This window comes from Pipistrellus kuhlii, unplaced genomic scaffold, assembly GCF_014108245.1.
Source record: "Pipistrellus kuhlii isolate mPipKuh1 unplaced genomic scaffold, mPipKuh1.p scaffold_m20_p_3, whole genome shotgun sequence".
In the NCBI taxonomy this organism is placed as follows: Eukaryota; Metazoa; Chordata; class Mammalia; order Chiroptera; family Vespertilionidae; genus Pipistrellus; species Pipistrellus kuhlii.
In genome coordinates this window covers 168,739,625-168,764,631 of record NW_023425529.1, presented here as the reverse complement: position 1 = coordinate 168,764,631, position 25,007 = coordinate 168,739,625, and the positions used below count along the sequence as shown (strand labels likewise).

Here is a 25,007-nt window from a genome sequence, read left to right as displayed (position 1 = left end):
TTAAGTAAGATCACAGAATTGCAAGTATTAGCATAGTTACTAATCAAATATCAGGGAAGATAGAACTTGGCCTATTATTATAATGAATAGCAAGAAATATTATTAATAATGGAATTCTCATCAGATTTTGTAGATGTTCAAGTTATTATTTTTTTGTTTCACGGTGGAGAGAATGAAGAATGATTCTTTCATTCTTCAAGATGCTTTCAATACATGCATTTTAGAATATTATCTTTAAGGTGAGGTCTCTTCTAACTTCTGTAGTATAAAAATGCCACAATCCTACTTCAAAATGGAATGAGATGGTGAGAAGTGAAGATCTCTCCAGGATGGAGATTAGGTCTTTCCTTCCTTTGTGTTCCACTCAGTGCCTAGCACACTTGTGGTCACTTAGGAGATGCTTACCACATTTATTGAATTGAAGCAAATGAGCCAGAGAACTGAACTCTTGGGTAGTTTCCACACATTTCCTGTGCTTAAAATTTGCTTGACATTAGTTCCCAATACAAAATTGTGGTCTTCCTCCCTGCCTGCACCCGCCTCCCTTGAAAAATTGACTACTGGACACTGAACCTAATATGAATGTCCTCTTACTGAATAATTTTCAGTATCTAAAGCAGATTTTCAATTCAAGTAAATAAAATAAATGCTGGATCCAGCATTTCCCTTAGGGGTGTTGATCCTCTGTGTCAAGGTTGGATACTTAGTCCTCTGGACTCACAGCTGCCAACTACAACTCTTCCACTTTTCATGGAGCTTGGAGAGATCAGACATCTAAAGCATTGTGAGGCTTTCATTACTATGGATGAAGATAAAAATCTTCATGAGTCAAACTGGGAAACCAAAAGAACTCTGTCTGACTTCTAGACACTGTTGCTAGGTGGGAAAATACAACATACTTAGGACAAAGGAATAAACAAGTAATCTAGTCTAATTTTCTGTAGGTGAACTAAGTAAGCTATGTGACACACCTTCACTAAGCAACCAAACTCCACTCAGCTCTCAGGGTTTGGGTTCTTTCGCAAAGGAGAGCTAAAAGCAAAGCACTTCATGATGTCAATGTACACTGAAAATTAAGACTAAGGAAGTGTAGGCCATACCTCTGCTGAGCAAATCTGAAGATCCATAAAATGCTGCTGTTTGCTGCACATAAATCCTTAGCTCAGCCATTAGGGTCACTTAGATTTACCCAATATTTGTGTGTGGTATGGGATGAGTGTGGTGTGGGGAGGGCTATGGAGGGTGAATGTATAGGGAGTGTGATTATATGCAGGTGTGGGTGACTATATGCGTCATCTTGCAACTTTCTATAATTGGGCAGAGAAGTGTTCGTCTTAAGGGCAGTGTCATCAATACACAAATCAAACTGCCCACTCCATGAAAGCATGAGATAAACTGAACATATAAACCACCTAATTAATCATCTGGATGACTTTTCCTTTCTATTATTATTACTTTTTAATTTTACATCTTATATAAGCTAGAAAGATATAACACTATACTTTCAAGTCCGATTTCCTTTTTATCCAGTGATTTTCATCATCTCACTCATCCAACAAAAATATATTGATTCTGTATGATGTGCCCAACCTGTTATAGTCTAGAACACATGTGTCAAACACAAGGCCCGCGGGCCAAATCCGTCCCGCCAGGCCTTGCAATGTGGCCCGCACCGCGCTGTCATCACTGCACTTCGCTGCGTTTCCATCACAATGACAGTTTATGACTGTTCAGTAAACCATTCGGCCCACGATTTAGGCTGGACTTTAGATTTTGGCCCCTTCTCTGATTGAGTTCGACACCCCTAGTCTAGAAGGTTGCCCTCGAAGCAGCAACTTGCTGGATTGGTAGAAGGAAGTAGAGGAGAGGGAAAAGGGACTGGAAAGGAGGAAGAGAAAATAAAGGCACATCAAAGTACAAGGGTGGCAATAGCAGATTTACAGTTGTGAGTATCCAGAATACAGTTTGTTCTTGTGTTATTATTTATTTATTATTGTATTACTTAGTTGTATAACAAGTGTAAACCTATATTTGCCTACCCCTTACTTGTGCCATCAAGAAGCAGGAATAGATTCTTCCTCAAAGATAAAAGGGAATGTTTAGAGAAAAATTATTTTGTAGGCCTAGCACCATTTCTTTAATGGGTATCATACTCACTTGTATGATGGCGAAATATAACTGCAGGCAGCTCTACTAGGCTACCTAACAGAAGTCATCTAATCTGCTTATCTGGTGCTATATCATCAGTCAAGTCACATTCTGAGCAAAGGACCATTACTCAGAAACCTCACCAATTACTCTAGAATTATAGGTATCTACACTATGTTTATAAATAGGCTTCCCCAGTCCGCAGCGAAGCCTGATAATATCTGCTTGCACCATAAGGGGTAGAAATGGGAACACACACCTCTCCGAGAGTTGATAGTATAAAGGATTGTGAAATTCCACAAGGAGGCGGAAAACATCCCCCAAACTGAACATCAACATGAGATAAGTTTCCTTAGGACTGTGGTTCTCAACAAGGGTAGTTTTGGCCCCCAGGAGTCACCTGACAATGTCTGTAGACAGTTTTGTCACAACTTGGGGGAATGCTATTGGCATCTAGTGGGTTGAGGTCAGAGATGCTGCTGAACATCCTACAATGCACATGACAATCCTACAGGACAAATACCTTTTTGGCTCAAAATCTCTATAGTACTGACATCAGAAATCTCTCTCACCCTAGCATATTTGATGAGACTTTTCTGGGATCAGTGGTCCTTTCTCCATCTTCACAATCATAATAAACATGAAGCCCACTTAGGACCACAGTGCTATTCCATACAGTGATTCTCCCAGGGACATTGAGGGTGTGGGGACAGCAGAGGGCAGAATCTCAGAAGGATTAGTAAGAATACCGGGCTTCCTGGCCATCTCCATGGAAAACTGTAGGTTTTTCCAGCGATGCTCTAATTGCTGCCCTGTCACATCACAAGAAGAACAGGTTGGCAAACCTAGGTACTGAACTAAATAATCTGTGGCATAATCTAAACATATAACGGTAATTAAGTCTGACAACTTAATATGCTACTGAAATTTAAATGTACTGTGGTAATCTACAATTAAGCACTCTTTTGTAATAGTAGCCTGCCAGCCAAGAAGATTTCAGGTATAATGCTGTGTGTATTGTGAGCTCCTGGAAATATTGACATTGGTAAAATGCACCCAGGCTATGATCTGACACAAATTCCACTTAACCATCGCTCCACAAGAGGAGATGGAGCTAGGTGGTTGCTATCCTTCAGATGGTGTCAGAAGCAGACACTCAAGCAGCCACTCCAGCTAACCCAACGTGAACATGTCTGCATCCGATAAGGACATTTAACTTCGAAAGTTGAGATGATCCAAACCCTTTTCTAGAGGGAACTGGAATCAGAAAGTGGGGTTCAAAGAAGGACTGCCTCTTGGAAGGGAAACTGGCCTTAATATTTTACTGGACATGTCAGCCAAACCTTGAACATTTTATCAGGGCTACAAAGTGGCTCTTAAAAGGGCCTGACTTTGAAGTTGGTGCCGATTGGGGTATGAAAACCCTTCCATCATTTACAGGCCATTTAACCTTGGGCAAGCTTTGTAAAACCTAAGTCGGTTTCTTCTAATGTTATCTAACTATATTGATTCACAGATTTGTTGTGAGCCTGGTATAATTCTTATCTCCTTACAGCTTGTACTGCTCACAGCAGCTGGAGGGACCTTTTACAAATATTTATCAGATCATGTCAGTTCCCTGCTTAAAACCCTATCATGATAACCCATGGCAATTATAGGAAAATAGGGCCTTGCAGGCCCAAAGGGAGTTTGAATTTTCTCCCACTTCATTCTGTCTGTACTGGCTCTTTCCTGCCTTAGGTCCTTCTTCCCATTCCCTCTGCATGGATGGCTTTTTCTCACCTCTCGGGACTTCATTCCAAGTCAAATAAGCCTCCCTTCAAACCCTATCTAAATCATCTCCACAACTCAATCACTAGCCCTTAAAGGTTGTGTGTGTATTTTTTCCACAGTATGTATCACTACTTGAAAATACATATTTTGTATTTGCAACATGTGGCATGTAATTGGGGCAGGGATTACACAGTCCTAGCTTGCAATAGATACTCTTAAAATTTGTAGAAGGAAGAATGGAAAGAAGGAAGGAAAGGGACACCCAGCAGATAAAGCATCTGCACAGTTCTGAGAATAAGGCAGAATCTCAATTCCCCAAGGACTTCCTGTAGCATGAAAATCCCAGAGGTGTTTTGTTTGTTTGTTTGTTGATTTTTTTTAAAGAACAACAGTTTACCGTGTTCAAATTCATCACAACTAAGATTCACTGGTGAATTAGGACAGCTGAGCTCTAGCTATTGATGTTAACCTTGCTTTTTTTTGAGATTTATAACATAAGTTTCAGGTGCATAACATAATTTGATATCCATGCTCACCACCAAAAGTCTGTTTCTGTTTCTCACTATACATTTTACCCATTTCACACTTCCCCTTCTGGTGACCACCAATCTGTTGTATGTATCTGAGAGTTTGTTTTGGTTTTATTTGTTCATTTGTTTCTCTGTTGTTGTTGTTTTGGGATTTTCTGTTTTAGATTCTATATATGAGTAGAATCGTATAATTTGTGCCTTTTTTCTCCTGACTTACTTTACTTGGAAAAATATACTCAGGTCCAACCTTCTTCTGAAACAGCTGTGTGAACCATGTTAGCCTCGGGGCTGTCATTTCCTCGCCTGCATTGCTAAGGTCACTGCCAGTGCTGACTGTATCCAAGTGTGCCGGGCGCTTCCTGTGCAGCTTCAGTTTTTACCCCAAATCCCCCTTGAAGCATGACTCGGAATTTCAGTGGATTTTAGAAACATAATCACCTCTACTCTCCATTCACAAGAAGTGGCCATTTACTGAGTATTTCCGGGGGGAGATGGAACAGGCTGTAAATACTGCAGAACAAGCATTTTTTGTTGTTGTTTTTTTTTTCCTGACAGAAATCTCCCCTTGGGTTTTCTCTTTTCCCCTGTCCCATCACCCTCCTTTTATCTGTCCCTCAGGCTGTCTTACCTAACCCGCTCACTTCATTTCACATCTCGCTCCCGTCGCCTATCACTTATCTGGCTCAGTAAACAGAGGACCTCAAAATATTTCACCTTCTTCCTAGAGCAGGGGATTTTAATTAAAAGCGGAGTTTTAACTTTCACAGTATTTTTGAATTCTCAGAAAAGCTACAAAAGGTAGCCAACAGTTTTAAAACGTAACTTTTTAAAAAATATATATTTTATTGATTTTGTACAGAGAAGAAGGGAGATAGAGAGCTAGAAACATCGATGAGAGAGAGTCATCGATCAGCTGCTTCTTGCACACCTCCTACTGGGGATATACCCACAACCAAGGTACATGCCCTTGACCAGAATCGAACCCGGGACCCTTCAGTCCCCAAGCCAATGCTCTATCCATTGAGCCAAACCGGTCTTGGCTTAAAACGTAACTTTCGATGAGATTGTGTGTGTTTTAACTGGTCCCCATTTCCTTTCTCTTTCTTCCTTTCTTTCTTTCTTTCTTTTTATTTATTTTTTATTTTTTTGTTAACTTGGGGACCAAAACTCTAGTTATTGAAACTCTTCACAGTCCACTGCCTGATAAGGCTGTTTGGGGCCAGTGCTGGGCTTGGCTCTTTCAGAGGAAAATGAAGGGCCTCACCTCCTGATGCAGGAGGGAAATCTGTCTGTAAACTGAATGCAAAGGGCAGAGGTGACAAATGGCAACTCACCCCAGTCTTTAAGGAACTTGCAAGGCATTCTAGGCTGCAACCAGAGATGGGAAGCAGCAGGTTCTGCTGAAGAAGAAAGATAATGTCTGGACCCAGAGAAGTGTCTGGACCCAGAGAAGCTCTCAAAGAGGCAGATGGCAGCAGCAGCCAGAAACCACTTGCGGTGTTAGCAAGTGCATACACAGAGCAGCACTGCCTGCTTATCCAGTTTCCTAGAAGCCCTACAAGCAAATGGATGTGGTTAAAGGTACAGCCTGTCTGAGCCATTGCCCACACTGTGGAGAACACTCATGTTTTACTTATGTTATCAATAAGCAAGTACTGGGAAAGCTTTACACGTGCACGCGCACACACACACACACACACACACACACACACACACACACACACACAGTGTCCAAAAACTAGATGCCACGGATGCCCAAATATTTTGTTTTTCTAAATATAGAAAAGGGTTTGGGATTTGGGCCTCAGTGACCTTTGCAAAGCATAAAGTTGCAGAGTATGTTTCTCCATCCTTGTCGCATTTTGCAAGCCTCTTTGTTTACATTTATCAATCTCTTTTATTTTCTGTTGTCATCTGTGTCTACAGACCAATTTTCGCAGAGCTTCTGTGATATTAGAAAGAGACACTGCCGAAGAATCCCCATCCTCACTGAATTGAGTAAGTCCTGTTTCAAGAAAAATACAAGGGAGAAATCTGTATGATCCTGAATTGATGTTCCAAGGTTCTTTTGAAAATCCACAGTCCAAAAACAGAAGCAGAATGGGCCCAAGAGCAGTAAGTGCTTGATGGGACATTATACTGACCCTTTTTTTTTTCTGGATTGGTGACATCATCCGCAGAGCCTGCTGCATCTGGCTGTTAGGGTGCAGAAATACCATCTGCATGTATAAATACCACTTCCAGTTCCCAGGAGTGGGAGACCAGCAGCTGGTTCACTCTTATTCATGTGAAATATCCCAAGGGAGGGACATGAACTTGAAGATTGCCCAAAATTATCTTTCTATACCAGCCTATCTACCCATCTAGGACTTTAAGTCTGGCACCTTCCTTTATTATAGTGATACCAGGACCAGCACTAGGAGGCACCAAGGTGCAGACTTAAAGGTTTCACTCTCTCTCAGGGTCCTTCAATTTTGTGTTCCTGTGTTATCTTAATTCTAGTCCTGAATGATAGTCTTCTAAAAAGATAATACTAGGTACAGAAATATCAGAATAAGCTGTTGTCTCTCTCACCAACAACTTATAGAAAATGCACATTAGGAAATGTTTGTGGATATGAAGCAGAAAGCCTTGGGGCAGAAAGCAGGCTAGGGAAGGTGCCTGTGTACTTTGGGGTGGGAGGGGTTGGGAGGCACTAGGGGGTTAATACTGTAATAACTGATGAGATAAGGGTAAGATACCAAAGAGGGGAACAGTGCCTTTCACTTTGGACAAACTCAAAGACAATCCATTAGCTGGTCCTGGGCATGCAATTTGACTGGATTCTATAGTAGAGCAACATTTTTAATGGGCATTTTATGACTTTGAGTAAGCTGAGTGAGAAACCAAACTAGATAAACAAACCTCTTGGTCCCAGAAAGGGAGCAGGGGGACAAGAGAGGAATCATAGATGACACTACCATGTGATCTGAGAGTGATAGTACAGCAGATAGTACAGCAGAAGTGATAGTACAGCAGATAGTACAGCAAATAGTCTATTCATAGTGAATCCTGCAGCAGCAGCTCTTCAAGTTCAGTTCTGAGGATCTCAGCTCTCTCACTTTTAAAAAAATACATTTTTAATTGATTTTAGAGAGAGGAAGGAAGAAGGAGAGATAGAAATATTGATGTATCAACATTCATTGCTTGCCTCCTGCATGCCATCTGCTGGGGGTTGATCCTACAACCCAGATATTATGTGCCTGACTAGGAATCAAACCAGGGAACACTTGGTCATGGGACTATGCTCAACCACTGAGCCACACCAGCCAAGCAGTATTTCAGCTCTCTTGAGCCTGACTGGTACCAGCCAGCCTATTTGTAACTACATTTAAGCTCTTAGCTCCAGGTTGTTTATTTTAATTTTATAACTTATTTTTTAAATTCTCACTTGAGGATATCTTTCCATTGACTTTGAAAGAATGAAAGGCAGGGTCAGAGAAACATTAACATGAAAGAGATACATCAATTGGTTGCCTCCTGCATAGGCCCAACCAGAGCAGGAAATCCAGTCTGAAATTGAGGTATGTGCCCTTGACCAAAATCTAATCCCAGACCCTTCAGTCTACAGGTGACATTCTACCCACTAAGCCAAACCAGCTAGGCCTTAATTTTATTTTTCTACCCTTTTGAACCATCCCTAACCCTAAGGTGCAGCCACACTAAGGACACTGATTAGAAGACTATAAGGTAAATTAGAGTGGCCGGGAGGGAACCAGACAGGTGCTCACTGGCCCAGAAGTACATCTGGTCACTCTCGAGGGACTTACAGCTTTGTTCAACTGAAGACTTTCTGGCACCAGACGGCCCTTGTCAGATTAGCCTAACAAATCACCTACCAGCTCACTGTTTTCTGTTCTTTGGCTGTCTGGAGAGGGTCACAGTGACATGGGAGCCACAGATCCAACTGCCAGTACTTTGATACAGAGTGTACAGTGGCCTGCAGGAAAATGCCTGGGAAAGCTGAGGCCCTTGGTTTAGCATGACACAGCAGGATTTGGACAAGGGCTCCTGGGATACGTGGGGGAGTGTGTGTGTGTGTGTGTGTGTGTGTGTGTGTGTGTGTGTGTGTTTTGAAGATTGGCCATGCAAGAAGAGGAAATTGTGTGTGCTTAGGAATTGTGGATTGGTACTAGTTAGACTTGCTCTTTTATAAAACTATATAGTTCTTCAAATAAAATTATTCACTAATATTAGTAGTATATCATTTCTCCCAAACTTACTAAGAAATAATTTAAAGAATTAGGGAATAATCCAGTCTCAGGTGGTAATGTATTTTGAGTGGTATGCCCAGTAGATTTCTGTTGATCTGTTTATGACTGACGAGAGCTGGGAAAGACCTAAGAGTTTAAGCTACTTGCAAACTGACAGGTTAGCCTGCCAGTTTCATGGATGCTGGCAGAAGACACAGAACCACTGGCCCAGAGATACAAAATAGTTACTCAGAATGTGAGCAGTAGCCAGAGTATCAACAATTTTGTGCTGGTTATTCAAGCCTTTGTTCCCACCAGGTGACATGAAAAGGGCCAAGTGATACCTGTACCCAACTTTATAAGAGATGAACTGAAATCTTTCATAATGGACAGTGAGCATGCTTTCTCTTTACTCTGGTGGGAGAATCATTTCCACCTTTCAATGTTATTCTCAGCACAAACATCTTTAAAGCAGTAGCCTTAGAACAAAGGCCTTCGGTGCCTCTGCAGGCACTCCAGCAAGGACCCGTTCTATCATATTACTTCAGAAGCTGATCACTGGGTCTGAGTCGCAGCCCTGGGCCAGTACAGATATGCTAATGGGTAACAAGGGTACTGCTGCACTGGCCTCAGTTAGGATAATTTTCTGAGCACTTGCTATTCAAAGTGTAATCCACGTATCAGCAGTAATTGCAGTAGCATTTGGAAGCTTGTTGGACATGTAGACTCTCAAGCCCCATCCTAGAACCACTAAATCAGAATCTGTATTGTAATAAGAATTCCAGGTGATTAATATGTGCATTCAGTTTTGACAGATACTGCTTTAACTCATTCTGGACCCAGATAATATAGGAACCCAAGTACCAGGTGTACTGGTTAATAATGCGATTTTTTTCCAATAGATAGAGTTACACATATGTTGATATATATGTGATTGGATATGCATGTTATTTTGTTGTATTTTCAGCAAGCTTCTAAACTTCATATGTCAAATTTTCTGAAGGTGTTAACATCATATATATTTTTACACTTAAAAATGTCAAATTTTGGGCCAAAGAAAGAGCATTTGTGGAAAATTTTAATTCATTTTTTGAAGAAAAGTGCTGCTAAAAGTTATCATATACTTTGGGAAGCTTACAGTGAACATGTCCCAGCTCAATATATTTGTGAACGCTGGTTTAAATGCTTTAAAAGTGATAATTTCAATGTGAAAGACAAAGAACATCCAGGTCAATCGAAAAGGTTTGAAGACCAACAATTATAAGCATTATTGGATGAAGATGTGTGTCAAACTCAAAAAGAACTTGCACAAAGATTAAACGTTCCTCAGTAAACAATTTCTGATCATTTACAAGCAATGGGAAAGATTTTAAAGGAAGGAAAATGGGTGCCACATCAACTGAATGAAAGACAAATGGAAAATTGAAAAATCATCAGTAAAATGTAGTTTCAATGGCAGGAAAGAAAGTCTTTTTTTGTTTGTTTGTTGTTTTTTTTTTTACATCAAATTGTGACTGGCTATGAAAAGTGGATTTATTTTGAGAATCCCAAAGGCACAAAATCATGGATTGATCCAGGTCAACCATCAACATTGACTGCTAGACCAAATAAGAAAATACTTTGTGTTTTGGTGGGATCAGGAAGGTGTGATATATCATGAGCTTCTAAACCCAAGTGAAACTGTTAATACTGATTGCTACCAACAACAAATAATCAATTTGAACCACGCTTTGATCGTAAAATGACCAGAATGGGCCAGAAGTCACAAAAAAGTAGTTTTGCTTTATGATAACCATCACATACTTCAAAACAAGCTGAAGACACATTAAAAGATCTTGCCTGGGAAGTACTAACCCACCCACTGTATTCACCAGACCTTGCTCCTTTAGATTACCACTTATTCTGATTGATGGAACACACACTTTCGCAGCAGCACTTCAAAATGTATGAAGAAGTGAAAAATTGGTTCTCTGAATGGTTTGCCTCAAAACAAGAGAAATTCTATTGGAACAGTATCCACAAATTACCTGAAAGATAGTGGAAATGTGTAGCTTGCGATGGACATTACTTTGAATAAAGCACTTTTGATGTTTCTCTTGAAATTATTGTGTTTTCTTTGATTACAAAATTCGCATTATTAACCAGTGCAACTGGTAAACACCAAGCCACCTGCAGCTTAGAATTATGACAAGGACTATAACTCCGAGTTATGCATAGTGAGACTGCCCCTTTTACTTCCAAAGTGTCCTGGTTTGATAGATAAATTATATGAGGATGACAGTCTGGATGTTTCCATGGAGAAAATGAGCCTGAGGTACAAGGGTATCCCCTTGATGATGAAGGTGCCCAAGAGGGATTTATATATTTAAGGGATGAAGAAGATATTTGGAAAGAAAACATGTCTTGAAGTAGGGGCAGATCCCACATTGATGCCAAAGCAGCCATCAGACCCTTTCATCAAGGGGTCACAACATGATCTGCATATATTCTTAAGGCAATTCCTATATTCTTAAACTTGTCTGTCTGCCTTTCTCTATTTGCCTCTTTTGCTTTGCAGAAAATCCTTCCAACATCCACTTTATTGAACAGCTTGGTGGAATGGAAGGGCACCTCCCAGGAACAAGCCTGCATCTCAGCACCTCCTTTTCCACTGGCTTGGTCTTTTCTGGCTCCTTCTTGGATTCCCTCCTGGCCACAGTAAGTGCAGCTAAGCTGAAGAGCCCCCAAGACCAAATCCCTGGCAGAGGAGAGAGAGGGTCCTTTAGGGCCTGGGTAGATAATGAAAATGCCTCACAATTCTAAAGTCTCTTTGATTTTTCAAAAATGCTTGTTCACATACAGTATTTGATCTTTTCTCACAACTACCTGGCAAGGACAGCAAAATCTTTACATTTTCAAGATTAAAAACATAAGAGTGGGAACACTTGATACCAGGGGGAATTGAGCGGGTCTGCAGTGCATCTGCTTTGCAGCTTCCAGTGCCTTGTCCCTTTGGTATCAGAGCTTAAGAGGTGCTATCTTCTCTTTTCTTTAAAATATCCCCACAAGCTGATGTGGAAGCCATCCATAAAGGGGTTTAGAGTTCAAGGCAAAGCTTTGGCCTTTGGTGGTGTGAGTTTTGTTCAGAGCTAAGTCAAATCTCCCTCTCCACTGCCCTTCCCTTGGAGTGGACTTTGGATTACACAGTTGTTCTTCAGCTCTCAGCACCTCTTTAGCCACCAAGCAGACATCTATTCCAGGATTTCCAACGAATCCTTTGTGCAAATACAGATTGAACAGTTACTCTGTACAGGGCACTGCTCTAGGTTCTGGGGACCAGCAGTGATTAAAGAGACTAGAGTTTCTTCCCAATATGGAGCTCATGAATCCTTGATAATGTATGGCTCAGCAAGATAAACACACAATACTCTTTAGAGATCCAGCCCCATGTCTCTGGCTATGATAAGCTGAATTAGACCTTTGAAAATATTCATAAAACCCTGTCCATACTTGTCTTCCTTCTGGACCTGATACTTCTGGCTCAAGTTGGCCTTCTAAGAGTGGAGGCGACTTCCTGTCATCAAGCCACATAGAAAGAAAGAGCACAAAAGTTAGGCCTGTGCCTACAGTTCCATTGTGTCTGCTCTTCTGAGGACCTTTTGATCTTGGTCAGCCTCCTGATTTACACCTGCTCCGTAGCCTCAAAGAGGAACAGAAAATGTATGCTCTTGTATTAGAAATATTTGGGGCCACTGTGGTAGCTCCAGAATATATTTTTCAACACTCCATTTTGTTCTTCATACATATCAGAGCATCACCTTGTGGAGAAGTGTGAGAGGAAGGCAAAGATCTGGATCTTCCCTTAAGTGAGGATAGCAGTTAAGGAACCAAAGTCTATCATTCCCTCTAGCACAGCAGTCACCAACTGGTGGTCTATGGACCACTGATGGTACATGAAGTCCAAAAGGTTGGCCACCACTGGTTTAAGGAAACCTTTGGAGCAGTGGTTGCCAACTGGTAGTCTGTGGACATTAGTGGTCCATGAGATCTTGAAAGGTTGGCGACAGCTGCTCTGGTACACTCCCAAGGCAGACACTGTTAATGATCATGGTTTTCTGCCTCAAGATCATATCTGCATCTTTCCCAACTCAGACTTCAAGGCAGCTTATTCTGCTCAGTTTTGTTGTTGAGATAATATTCATAGAGCAATATGTGTGACAGGAACAGTAATAACCACATCTCAAGCATTCACTTTGAGTCAAGGTCTTTGCTAAGTGCATTACATACCTACTTACCTAACTTAATTCTCCTATCAACCCAATTAAGACAATACAATTATGAGCCTCATTTTACAGATGAAGAATCTGAGCATCAGAGGGTTAATAATGTACCAAAGGTCAAAGCCCTCAGAGATGACAAGTTGGTTTTCAGACCCAAATTTGTAAGGATTACAGAGTAAGACCACAAATGACTGCCATTCCAGAAATCTCTCTTTTTGATGATGACTATTTTTCCACTACATTATATTGGTGTTTTGAGCAGAGGAGCCTGTCTCCCAGAGTGCTCTGGAGTTGCTGGGGAGACCTAGGGAAGATGAGACCAGGACAAGCCCACCCACACCTTCCCTCATCAGAACTATTCTACTTTCATCTGGGCCATATATGAGGCTCTTATGTAAATTTGATTTGGAGAAGGAGTTTTGCTATTAAGAAGACATTGAAAACGCTTCCCTAGAAGTTAGACCATATGACCAACAGAGAGACATAAAATAAATCAAACAGAATGCTGTTCTCCTCAACTCTGAGACAGGTTTAAAATTTCTAGTCAGGAGTTCTGTATGGGAGATAGGAATTGGCCATTCCACCACATTTTGCATATCCATTGTGTTCCATAATTCCCCCTCCCCAAAGAACATCTTTTGGGTTTAGCTCTTTTGGGGTTTGGCTCTTCCAACCTTCTGCCCAGCTTAGTGCACCAAGAAATGTGTGTCTGGTGCTATGTCATAAGAAAATATAATTAGAATAAAAATGTTTCCTTCTCTGATGCCCATACTGCCCATGAGGGCAAGGCTGAATCAGATGGATGCAGAACAGACTCTCCCAAGAAAAAGGCAGCTAACACCTCAGGAGTTTTTGAAACAAGATGAAATCACCATTCTTGATTTCCAACCTAATATCTAAGGGCCCTCTTCCTTCTCATGAATACTCAAAAGACATAACGGTGCCTCTCCTTCTTTTCCTCCAAATTGCCCTTAAGAAACACAAAGAAGATCGAACACACAAGCCCCAAGGACAGAGCAAAGCCTGAATAACATGGTGTGAACTTGTCACTGAAGTTTGTATTTAGATTTTCAAGAAGGTATTTCCTACTTTCCAGGGATATACCTGTGATTTTTCTTTTCAACCTAATGTAATGTGGTTTCCCTTCAAATCTCTTGACTCAGTTGACACTGTGGCTTCAGGTATCCCCTGGTATATACTATTGTACACTCCTTCTCCCATTGGAGAAACATTCCTGTGAGGTATGATTCAGATTCACTTTCAATTCTCTATTTTTTCAATGCTATCAGAATGAAAACATAGAGAGGCACTTAGCCCCAGAAGCAGGATTCCCATGTGGCTTTACAATAGAACTTCAGAACTAGACTCAAATTAGGGATCATTTCCTTTTATTTATAAGAAAGTGAGGCCCACAGAAGTGACATAACTTTATCCAGGTCACTTATCTTGTTATTTGCAGTTTTCCTACCATATAGCCTCATTCTAAATTAGAAGTATTTCTCAAAGAATGTTTGATTTTAAAGTCTTTTAAGATTCTCAGAATACAAAGCAGTTAAGATGTGAATACCTATGTGATTAATAGTCCAGGTTATGAAAGAGGACTCAAGCTTAATTTATAGTTAAAAGTTAAAACACTGCCGAAACCAGTTTGGCTTAGTGGATAGAGCATTGGCCTGCGGACTGAAAGGTCCCAGGTTCCATTCCGTTCAAGCCCATGTACCTTGGCTGCAGGCACATACCTTGGTTGTGGGCACATCCCCAGTACGGGGTGTGCAGGAGGCAGCTGATTGATGATTCCCTCTCATTGATGTTTCTAACTCTCTATCCCTGTCTCTTCCTAAAACACTTTGGGCTGCAACATTTCCTAACACTGGAAGTCCAAATTCTAGTCAATAGGATTATATTAGAAACACTGTTCAAGTTTAGAAATCCTAAAGTATTTCAAGCATTTTTCATTTTTTTTATATTTTCTTGAGAAATAATAAATGGGAGAAAGAGAGGGAAAAATTAAAAAAATATATAGAGAGACCAATAAGGCCAATATCGTAGGACCCCAAATGGTAAAAATACCAGAAGAGATCATAGAGTAAGGGTGACATGTAAATACCATTAGTTTCCCCAATATAGATTCCAATCCTTTTGATGTCAAAACTGGAGACATAATATATTCAAAAGCTAAGCCTCTCTCAGTTAAACATATCAAGTACATGTTTCCCTAGAGCCTGTGACTCCAGGATAACCCTGGAATTTACTCCTTTCTTTAATCAGTGGGGAATTACTCTAACAGTATTATTTGATCACCACACTATGGCCACTTGTTCTTAAACAGATTGTGGCTCAACCTTTACTTATATCCTCTGCTCCCCTCTGGATCTCGGGGAGCCAGCTTCACAAGCAGGCTTCTGGGTGGGAGCCAGAAGGAACAGAGGAGAAATGTGAGGAGGAGACCATCACCCCAGGATTGCTCTTAGTCTGGATGTTAGGGTGGAAGAGGCATTTAAAGTCATCTTTTAATTTCAAAAATACTACGAAAAGTGTTTTTTCATGTGTGTGTGTGTGTGTGTGTGTGTGTATTTGTTTTTTTTCCTGATGAGTTTATATAGGTTTTATTTCCTAAGTCACCTTGTCCCAATAGCCTCTACATTTTTACTAAGAGTACTTGTATATTTGTTAAATTTCAACTGCCAATTGCAGTCAATATTCTTACAGTTTTGGGAAAATATCCAGTTCAATGCACTCCTGAGGGTGTGTGTGAATGTTAAGAAGACACAGTCCATCCTCTCAAAGGGCACATAATTTAGGAAAGTGTTGCCCAGAATCTGAGGACAACCAGAGTCAGAACCACCAAATGTGCCCTTTAATTCTGATTCCCATGTCTGTCCATAAACTCTGACCCAGTAGAGCTTGGATCCCAGAAATTTGCACTCATGAATATCCCCCCAGGTGATACAAATACAGGAGAACCAATGTTGAAGACTACAGGATTTAGTAACCTGTGCTGTATATCTCACGTAATCCTGCAGACAGTGCTCAAAGGTAGGTATTATTATGTCAGCTTTAAGGATTATCAAACTGTTGCTGAGAAAGAACACATGAATTGTCTGAAAGTATTCAGTTAGAACGTGCCAGTGCAAGATTCAAACTCAGGTGTGTTTCAGACAAGCTACTAACATAAAATAAAGAAGAATGAAATAGAGTAAAAGCTAGTGGCCATAGGACCACAAAGAAAGGATCACTTTATTCTGATGAGAAGACCAGCTTGGAGTTTGCCAAGCTGATGAGAAGTGAACCAGCTGTTCCAAAGCAGAAGCATGATGGAGTCAATGTACGGCATGTTCAACTACAAATGGACAATTATCATGTCTGGAGCTCCTTCAGATGTTGGCCCTGGAGGGTTTGTGATGGAGGAGATGAGCTTGGTTTTGTAGCAGGGAACTGACTCTTAAGTTTAAAGGAGGCGAACTTGATCTGACTTATTTCAGAAAACATCTCTGGCTGGAAGCTTTTTGCACAATAGATTGCAAATGACAATAAAAACAACAAAAATCAATAAAGAGGTCTATATTATAACCCAGGCTTTAGGAAATAAGTTCCTGAGTTTGGGAGTAGAGAAAGTAAATAGTAAAATTTCTAGAATAATAATAATTGATGTAATTCCTAGAATTTATAATAAAAGCAAAATTATTGAATTTTATATAGGTAATATATAAACATATAAATCCTCATTTCTACTGGAGTAAAAGTCTGATAAAACAAAGGGTAGATAATTTAAAATATTATATATTCAATAGACTTGAGAAACCTAATGGGTAATATATTATATTGCTATTTGCATATATGTTAATGCCTGGTGTATACTGAATTAGTTAAAAATCCTTTGAAAAAGAAGTTTCAGAAAATGGCTAGAGTTTTTCAACCTCAAGGTACTTTCAGAATAAGATGTTGGCACACATATCTTCCTTTGGTTTCATTTTGATGTCAAAGATTTTAAAATTTCATTAATTTATTCAATAGTTACAATCTGCAAAGCTTCCATGGGAGCTGTGGGAGATCTAAATAGTGACACAAGACCTGTACTCAAGTAGATCACAATAAAAAAGAATATAAATAAATTCACAGCCAATGGATTCAAGTATGGATGACAATATCAGTAGTCCACTAAAGAAAATCTATAGAAGTCTTATTGACTATCCTATATAATTAAAGCTAAGTGTCTGGTCATCCATTTGGCCATTCAACCAATCAAACTGTAATATGCTAATGATATACTAAGGCCACTCAACTGCTTGCTATGACAAGCACTGACCACCAGGGGCCTGACAGTCAACCACCACCAGTCACTATATTGTGGACTGACCACCAGGAGCCAGACGCTCCAACTGGTAAGTTAGCTTACTGCTGGGGTCCGGCTGATCAGGACTGAGCAAGATGGGCCAGTCATGCCCAGGAGCCTTCCTGGGGACTTTCCTTGGCTGGCTAAACTCCCGCATCCCTCCCCAGTTCCAATCATGCACCAGTGGGGTCCCTTGGCCTGGCTTGCATCCTCTTGCAATCTGGGGGGATGTCTGAGAGCTGGTTTCACGAACATGCAAGTCCTGGGGGGAGGACGGGGCGCTCATGGTAGGCAAGTGCAGCGGTGGCAGTAGCCTCTCCTGCCCTGAGGCAGTGCTAAGGATATCTGATTGATGGCTTAGGGAATGGGGCTAAGCTGTCAGTTGGATATCCTCTAAGGGCTCCCGGACTGCAAGAGGGGGCAGGCCGGGCTGAGGGATCCCCCTCCCCCAGTGCACGAATTTTGTGTACCAGGCCTCTAGTTTTAAATATATGTAGACAATTAGTAGGGTATCTGTGGCCCGGAATACTCCTCTGTCATTTTTGGGACAGGGGATATACTTGGTGTCAGTATAATTACTCATTTCTTTCTTCATTATAGTATAACCCCCAAGAGAGCAGAATCTAGGTCAGTGTTATTTTATCTGCACTTTGTCTAACCCAGTACCCTATCCACACTGCCAGCTTTTAGTTAATTTTAATAATGATAATGAGACACACTGCTTTGCACCATCAGATTCATTTCTCTGAGACTATACAAATCCACTGTTTAGGAATTGGCTCTTCTGACTTAACACATGGCCTGTCCTTCCTTTCCAGGCCTTCTACAATTATCATGTCCTAGAGCTCCTTCACATGCTGGTGACAGGAGGACTAAGCTCCCATATGGAACAACATTTGAAAAGCGAAAGTTTAGGCGGGCCTTCTAACGGCTGCAATGTATTGTTGTCCAGAAGGAACCGCTGTAAGCTGGGACTCCTGTCCTTACACCGATCCATTTTGTTGGATATTCAAGTGAGTTTCCTGCTTCTTTTTGTCTCTGAATTTATGAAAGTGGTCTAGGCTATTTGTAGACAGCCTATAGCACAGAAATAATAATAATAATAATAACAACAACAACAACAACAACAACAACAAATTAATACAACTCATATTCAAAGAGTATTATACAATTTGCAGTGCATTTTCACATGTGTCATATTTGTTTTAACAATGCCAGGAGGTGGGTAAAGCAGTTGTTATTATCCCCATCTTCCAGATAAAAAAATCCAAGTCTTCAGGAAGCATCAGAAAGGTCCAATAACTTGTACTTTGACAAGGGTATCAATAATAATTGTAAATCTAATATTTACTGAGCATTTGTCCTGTGTCTGACTGCTCCCTCTGCCTTTCTCCCCTCCACACACTTAATCTGTCTGAAGATGTGCATAGTAAACATTTTTACTAGTTCCACTGTATAGATCAAGAAGGGCCAGGGAAACAAATGCTCACCTGAGACCACATTGTCTATCAGTGACAAAGCAGGGGCGCCTCTAAGGCAAGCTGACCCAGCTCTGCCCCTTCTCCCTGAAACACTAAAGAAATCCAATCAGGTCAGAGGAAATCAGGAAACTGATTGGGCTAGCCAGCAGAAAAGGCTTGAGTTTCCTTAGCCCACTGAACTGGTGAACAGTAGACTGGGAGAAGAAAACGATTCTGGCAGACTCCAGTGGACCACCTGGCATTTGGAAGGTCAGAATAGAGTCCAGCCTGGGAATGAGTAATCTGTTGATCAGTGTAGTGCTTTTGGATTTAATTTGTATTGACATTGCATTAAGCTCTCCAGTGTATCTGTAGGGGCAGGCCTCTTTAAAAATATATATATTTTATTGATTTTTCACAGAGAGGAAGGGAGAGGAATAGAGAGCTAGAAACATCGATGAGAGAGATACATCGACCAGCTGCCTCCTGCACACCCCCCACCGGGGATGTGCCTGCAACCAATGTACATGCCCTTGACCGGAATCAAACTTGGGACCTTTCAGTCCATAGACTGATGCTCTATCCACTGAGCCAAACCGGTTTCCACTAGGGCAGGCCTCTTTATAAAGAAACATATTTTGTTGGTTCAGAGGGCATCAGCAAAACCCCCTTCACAAGCAGCAGGCTCTTTCAAGCCTCTGTGCCAGGTATGTCTCAACAATTACGGGCTCTGTGCATCTGACTTCCAGGTGCAAACAACATTCCAGAGTTTCTTCAATAGAGTCCGGCCCTTTGTCCTTTTGTGGTCCTGGGTTCCTCACCAAAGGTTGACTTGTGAGTGGTTATATGCCCAGGACAATAGGCACTGACAATTTGTCAGTATCAGAGATAACAGTGCACTGGTGAACACACTTTTTTCTTTTTCCACTTAGGTCTGGTCCTCACCTTGTCCTTTATACTGGGGAGAACTGAAAGACTGCTCTCTTTTTTTTACTTCACTGAACCCATTAGCTGCTGTTTTTGAACCTGCTATGCCCTTCTAGAGCCTTTGTTGGCTATACCCTGAGAGCAGTGTCAAGAGCAGTACTTGGAGCTATAATCTATTGTTGAGTGGGATAAGAAGATCATTCCCTGGAGGTCACTTAATACCCTATTTATGTTCCCTGAAAATGGAATATTCCAACCTGTTGTTTACTGTTATGTCCTAATGGTTACCAAAATCATCATACCACACCCACCAAACACTCTTGAAAGACCAGAGTGATAAACTGGGATTAGATGATCAAAACTAATCACAAGCCTCACTTCCAAGCCACTTGGTAGTGCCACCATATAGATGTTAGGAGATGATGTCCAGGTCTTCCAAACCCTACAAGTAAAGGCAAATGACACTCCAGTAGGGTTTGTCATTGCTTCATTAAAGTGCCAAAAAAAACATGTATTTCTCTCCTCTCCCCAGCCAAAAAAGACATTTGGGCAAGTTTTCTGTGGCTTGTTGAATAATTGTGGAATCCTGTGCCTTGGCCTATACCGCCTGATAGATGATAACGAGGAGCGCAATCCGGATCACAAAAGGGGAGTATACTACTTTGGAAAGTGCTAGCCACACATCCAAGCATAAAAGCAAAAACTGCTTTATTCTAGGTGAAAGAGAGGTCCAGAACTCAAGGTCCACAGTTGCAAAGAAGGGTGCAAGGAAGTAGATTATAATGCTGTAGGAATAAGGAAGAATGCATGTAAATGACATGAATAAATCATGGTAATTATGATCTAATATAAGCCATGTAACATTGGCCTATCTGTACCCAATGAAAACTGACATGTAGACCCAGATTTTGAATCAGGTTTATTTTTTCTGTATTTTTTTACATTGTTTTGTTTTGTAACTTCCCATCTTTGACTATGTAATTTTTAAAGTTAAATGCCACTATTCACATTGGAAAGATTTACTTATTTTATGCTGGATTCCTTAGGTAAATATTTACTGAGTGCCTCATTTCCAGCCACTGTGCTTCATACATATTAATTATGGGAATTACATACTCAAATTTAAGTTTAAGGAAAGATCAATCTGACAACAATGGGGAAGATATAGGAAATGTACATAGAGGACAGCAGGAGAAAAGAGAGTATACAACAGTATACAACAACACAGTAATGTAGGTCTGAACTAATATTCATACAGTAGGAATGGATAGGAGTCCATAAAAGAGGAAAATTAAAAATATTGGTGTAGAAATAGATTAATAGAAAGTCATTCAGGAAGAAGGGGAAAGCAGTCAATTTACTCAAAATGGAGTAATATTGAATAGAAGGAAAGATAATCTCTCTGTACGTAGGAGAAAAGAAAGACAAGAATGGATGCCAAGAAAATTTAGCTATAGATGATGGGATATGCCTAAGGGAATTTTTATATAACACTAGGGTTTCTCAGTAAAGTACAGGGATAGTCATTGCTGAGAGAAAAGATGGAGGAGGAAATATCACAGGGAGTGGAGAAAAAGGTAAGAGTTTAGATTAACTACTAAGAGGAAAGGTAGGAGAGGTTTACTGTGGATCTGTAGGAGCGATTGTAGACTGTAATATGAAAGGACAAAGGATTGGAAGTCCTGATGAAGTGAAAGAGTAGATGTACTCAGCATGGGAATGAGAGCAAAAGAGTGATAGCAAGTTATTCGGTCAATAATATATTGAAGCATAAAGTTTTAGAGGGGAGATATATCAGGAAATGATAATATCCAGCGTGTGTCTAGGAAAGTGTGCTTTGGAGATAAAGATCACTTCACTGGGTAGTGGAAGTCAAAGAAATATGACTGGATGTTGGATTTATAAACCACATAGACACTAGAGGTGTGTAAGATGATGGAGGCACTAGAGATTGAGGTGTCCCAAGTGCCAAAGGCCTAAATAAACATGTAGTACTATAGATGACATCAGTGAATCAAGAGGGAGCGTAATAGGACTGAGAGCCCTAACCACAAAGATACTGAGGGGGCAGTGATGTTCTGGAAGCAGCACTGGGGAGGATGATTTATGCTGATATCTCTCTCTTTCTAGGGAGTTCTTTAGAGAGGAGCTTCTTCTTCTTGAAGTCTTTCTTCTGTTTCGTGCACGTCCTCTCCTCTCTCCTACTCTACTAATTTCTACTTATTCTTCTTCTTCTTCTTTTCTTCTTCTTCTTCTTCTTCTCTTCTTCTTCTTCTTCTTCTTCTTCTTCCCTATTTCTCCACTCCCTGTGATATTTCCTCCTCCATTTCTCTCAGCAATGACTATCCCTGTACTACTACTTCTTCCTCTTCTTCTTCTTCTTCTTCTTCTTCTTCTTCTTCTTCTTCTTCTTCTTCTTCTTCTTCTTCTTCTTCTTCTTCCCTATTTCTCCACTCCCTGTGATATTTCCTCCTCCATTTCTCTCAGCAATGACTATCCCTGTCCTCCTCCTTCTTCTTCTTCTTCTTCTTCTTCTTCTTCTTCTTCTTCTTCTTCTCTCTCTCTCTCTCTCTCTCTCTCTCTCTCTCTCTCTCTCTCTCTCTCTCTCTCTCTCTCCCCCTTCCAACCCTTCCTCTCTTTGCCTGAACTCCATCCCCTCCCCTGACACATCTGGAAAACTTGTGGCACATGGTAATTGAGATAATATGCTGTCCATACCTGAGAGAATGGCAGGGAAGGAAATGAAATTTCTGTTCTAAAGGGAGTATGTGATTATTGTTGACCTTGTTTAGGATATTATAGAGGTTACAGAGGATTCAGTGGAAAAGATAAAAGTGGGAAGATTATTCAGCAAAAGAAAGTCAACCTTGAATTGAGATTGGTGTTTTCAAAAGGAGAGATGATCACCTGGGGTGGCAATGAAAAGTCATGAAAGTTTATCCTGATTCTGACATGAGCACTGGGGTATTAGTTAATGTAACTCATTTGCATTGAGGATTTGCTCTGTGTCTGATGCTGTGTAAGGCATCCTGCCTCCCTGCATTCTTTCCATGCAGGTCCAGTCTCTGGGTGTTTTTTAAGGCTCATCAATACTCACTACCGTGTTTCCCCGAAAATAAGACATCCTCCGAAAATAAGACCTAGCGCATGGAAAGATAAGACATCCCCTGAAAATAAGACCTAGCGCAACTTTGGGAGAAAAAATTAATATAAGTCACTGTCTTATTTTCGGGGAAACAGGGTAGTTACATGCCAGTCAAGGTTTCAAATACAACTTTAGTTTAATTTTTGTTTCTTTTCCTCATTGATCAAACTACGTTCCATGTAAAAGTTGGTGGCATAGCATTAGGGGTAGGCCCAAGTCAGGATGGAAATATCTGGAGTGCACGTGATCTTTCACTTTTGATCAAGCTTGGCTAAGTGCTCGGTATTGTGCTAGCTGAAGTCCTTAGTGTAGTGGATATTGAAAGAATCCTGGGGTCAGAAAGGTCTTTAGAGATCTACCAGTCCAAACCACAGCTGTATCCCTCTCCCATTAAAATAATGAGAAAACCAAGGCCCAGAGAATGGAAATGCCATGCATAAGAGCGGTTAGTGACAGAGATGGGGATAAAAACTAGTCTTCCAGTTTCTACTCAAGGACCTCTCTGACTATGCTAGTCACCCAGTACAGACATACTAATCACAAAACAACAACAACAATGAAGCAAAGTGAAACAGTAGCATTTCCTCTTTGGGCCTATCGAGATGACTGCTGCACTTTGGCCATTGCCTATTGCCACCCTGTCCCAGCTGTGGAAGCTCTGACTCATCTTTGCCTTTTCTTACAGGTTTGTGATTATCCGGCCAGCCAATGAGTTTAAGCTGCTGCCCTCAGACCTTGTGTTTTGTGCCATCCCTTTCAACATTCCTTGTCGTGAAAACGATTTTTCTTGGGAAACTATAAATACAATACCACAGGCCTCAAAGGCACCTTCAGGCATAAATAACCCTCCCACAGCCAGTCCTGTTGGCCAGACCACAACACAGCTATTGAGCGCACTAGTCCCTTTATGGGAGCAAAAGACTACCTCTGTTAGTAATTCTAAGCAATCCATTTTGACTCAGAGTGGTGAACTATCACCCCAGACACATACGGGAAAGGAAAATATGAAGGAGCCCCCTGCGGGGCCTGTGCCTATTCAAACTTGATCTGCTGGTATTCTCCATAAGCTCCTAGCTAGCTATCTATAAGGCATGAAAATGGTGACTTTGAACAAGATAAATAAGAATGGAAGCATGCCATTGCCATGCCCATTGCTTCATGGTTGATCAGCAAGCCCACACTATTTGGGAAGAAGCAAAAGGCTGATCCAATCCTGCTGGATCTGGTGCAATAAATAAATAAATATATGATTTTAAAATGTCTCTGTAAGGAAGTTCATTGCTTTGTGTCCCTTAAAAAGAAAATGTGTTAAGCTGTGGGAAAAAAAAAAGAAAAAAGAAAAAAGAAAAGAAGTCCTCAGGCACTTCTGGGTCTCCCCAGTCAGAGAATATAATCAATCAAAATAAAAATGAGAAGGACATAGACACAGAAGGCAAGAAATAAAGAACTTCCAAATTAAAAAAAAAATCTTACATTCTTTCTCCTCAAACTGGCAAATAGTAAACTAGCATATTATTTTCTTCTCTCTTTTTTTCTCATACTTTTTCTTTCTTCTGACTATAGGAGGTCAGAAAAACCATTTGGGGAGATGCTTGTTTGAATTAGAAACCAATTTGTATAAAGCCAAGACCTTAGTATATGCCTAGCACAAGAATGAATGTTAGAATATCTTGGAATGGAGTGGCTGGGTGAGGTCAAGTAAAATGAAATATATAACTTTCCAAATTTTGTAAATCAAGAATAAAGACATATAACAAACATATTCCAAAAGAATCAATTCACTGCTCTATAAACCTCATCTTAAGTCATTTCACCCACGTATTTAACATAAGAAAGAAAAGTTCAATAAATCCAGAAAGTATTTACTCGCAATCAGTGGTCTTGTAATGATGAGCTTCATAAGCAATCCCTGCTTGTGCCATAGATACCAGATAGATGGGAGGGAAGAGGAAAGAAAAATAAAGCATATTTCTCATAAATTGTTTTGCATATTGTTTTTTATCTCATTAACATTTAAAAAACATCTTTGCTGATTTGTACTATTACTTCTACTAGAGGTGTGGTGCATGAAATTCATGCATGGATAGGGTCCTTAGACCTGGCTAGCGATCAGGGTTCTTTGAGGCCTTCCAGCTGCTGGCCAGGGCCTTCCTTCATCCCATACCACCCTCTGGTGGTCAGCACATGGCACAGTGAGTGA

General features: G+C 40.6%; 1 protein-coding gene across 1 annotated transcript in view; it reads left to right on the top strand.

The window, feature by feature from the left end:
- KCNU1 (potassium calcium-activated channel subfamily U member 1) overlaps positions 1–23,853 on the top strand; it is a 119,649-nt gene extending 95,796 nt beyond the window's left edge. The window contains exons 23-29 of the mRNA XM_036457143.1: positions 978–1,007; positions 4,768–4,777; positions 6,409–6,449; positions 11,241–11,380; positions 18,094–18,288; positions 20,195–20,331; positions 23,493–23,853. Coding sequence (XP_036313036.1) covers positions 978–1,007; positions 4,768–4,777; positions 6,409–6,449; positions 11,241–11,380; positions 18,094–18,288; positions 20,195–20,331; positions 23,493–23,853 — 914 coding nt within the window. The remainder of the gene's footprint in view (positions 1–977; positions 1,008–4,767; positions 4,778–6,408; positions 6,450–11,240; positions 11,381–18,093; positions 18,289–20,194; positions 20,332–23,492) is intronic.
- Positions 23,854–25,007: the final 1,154 nt, after the last annotated feature.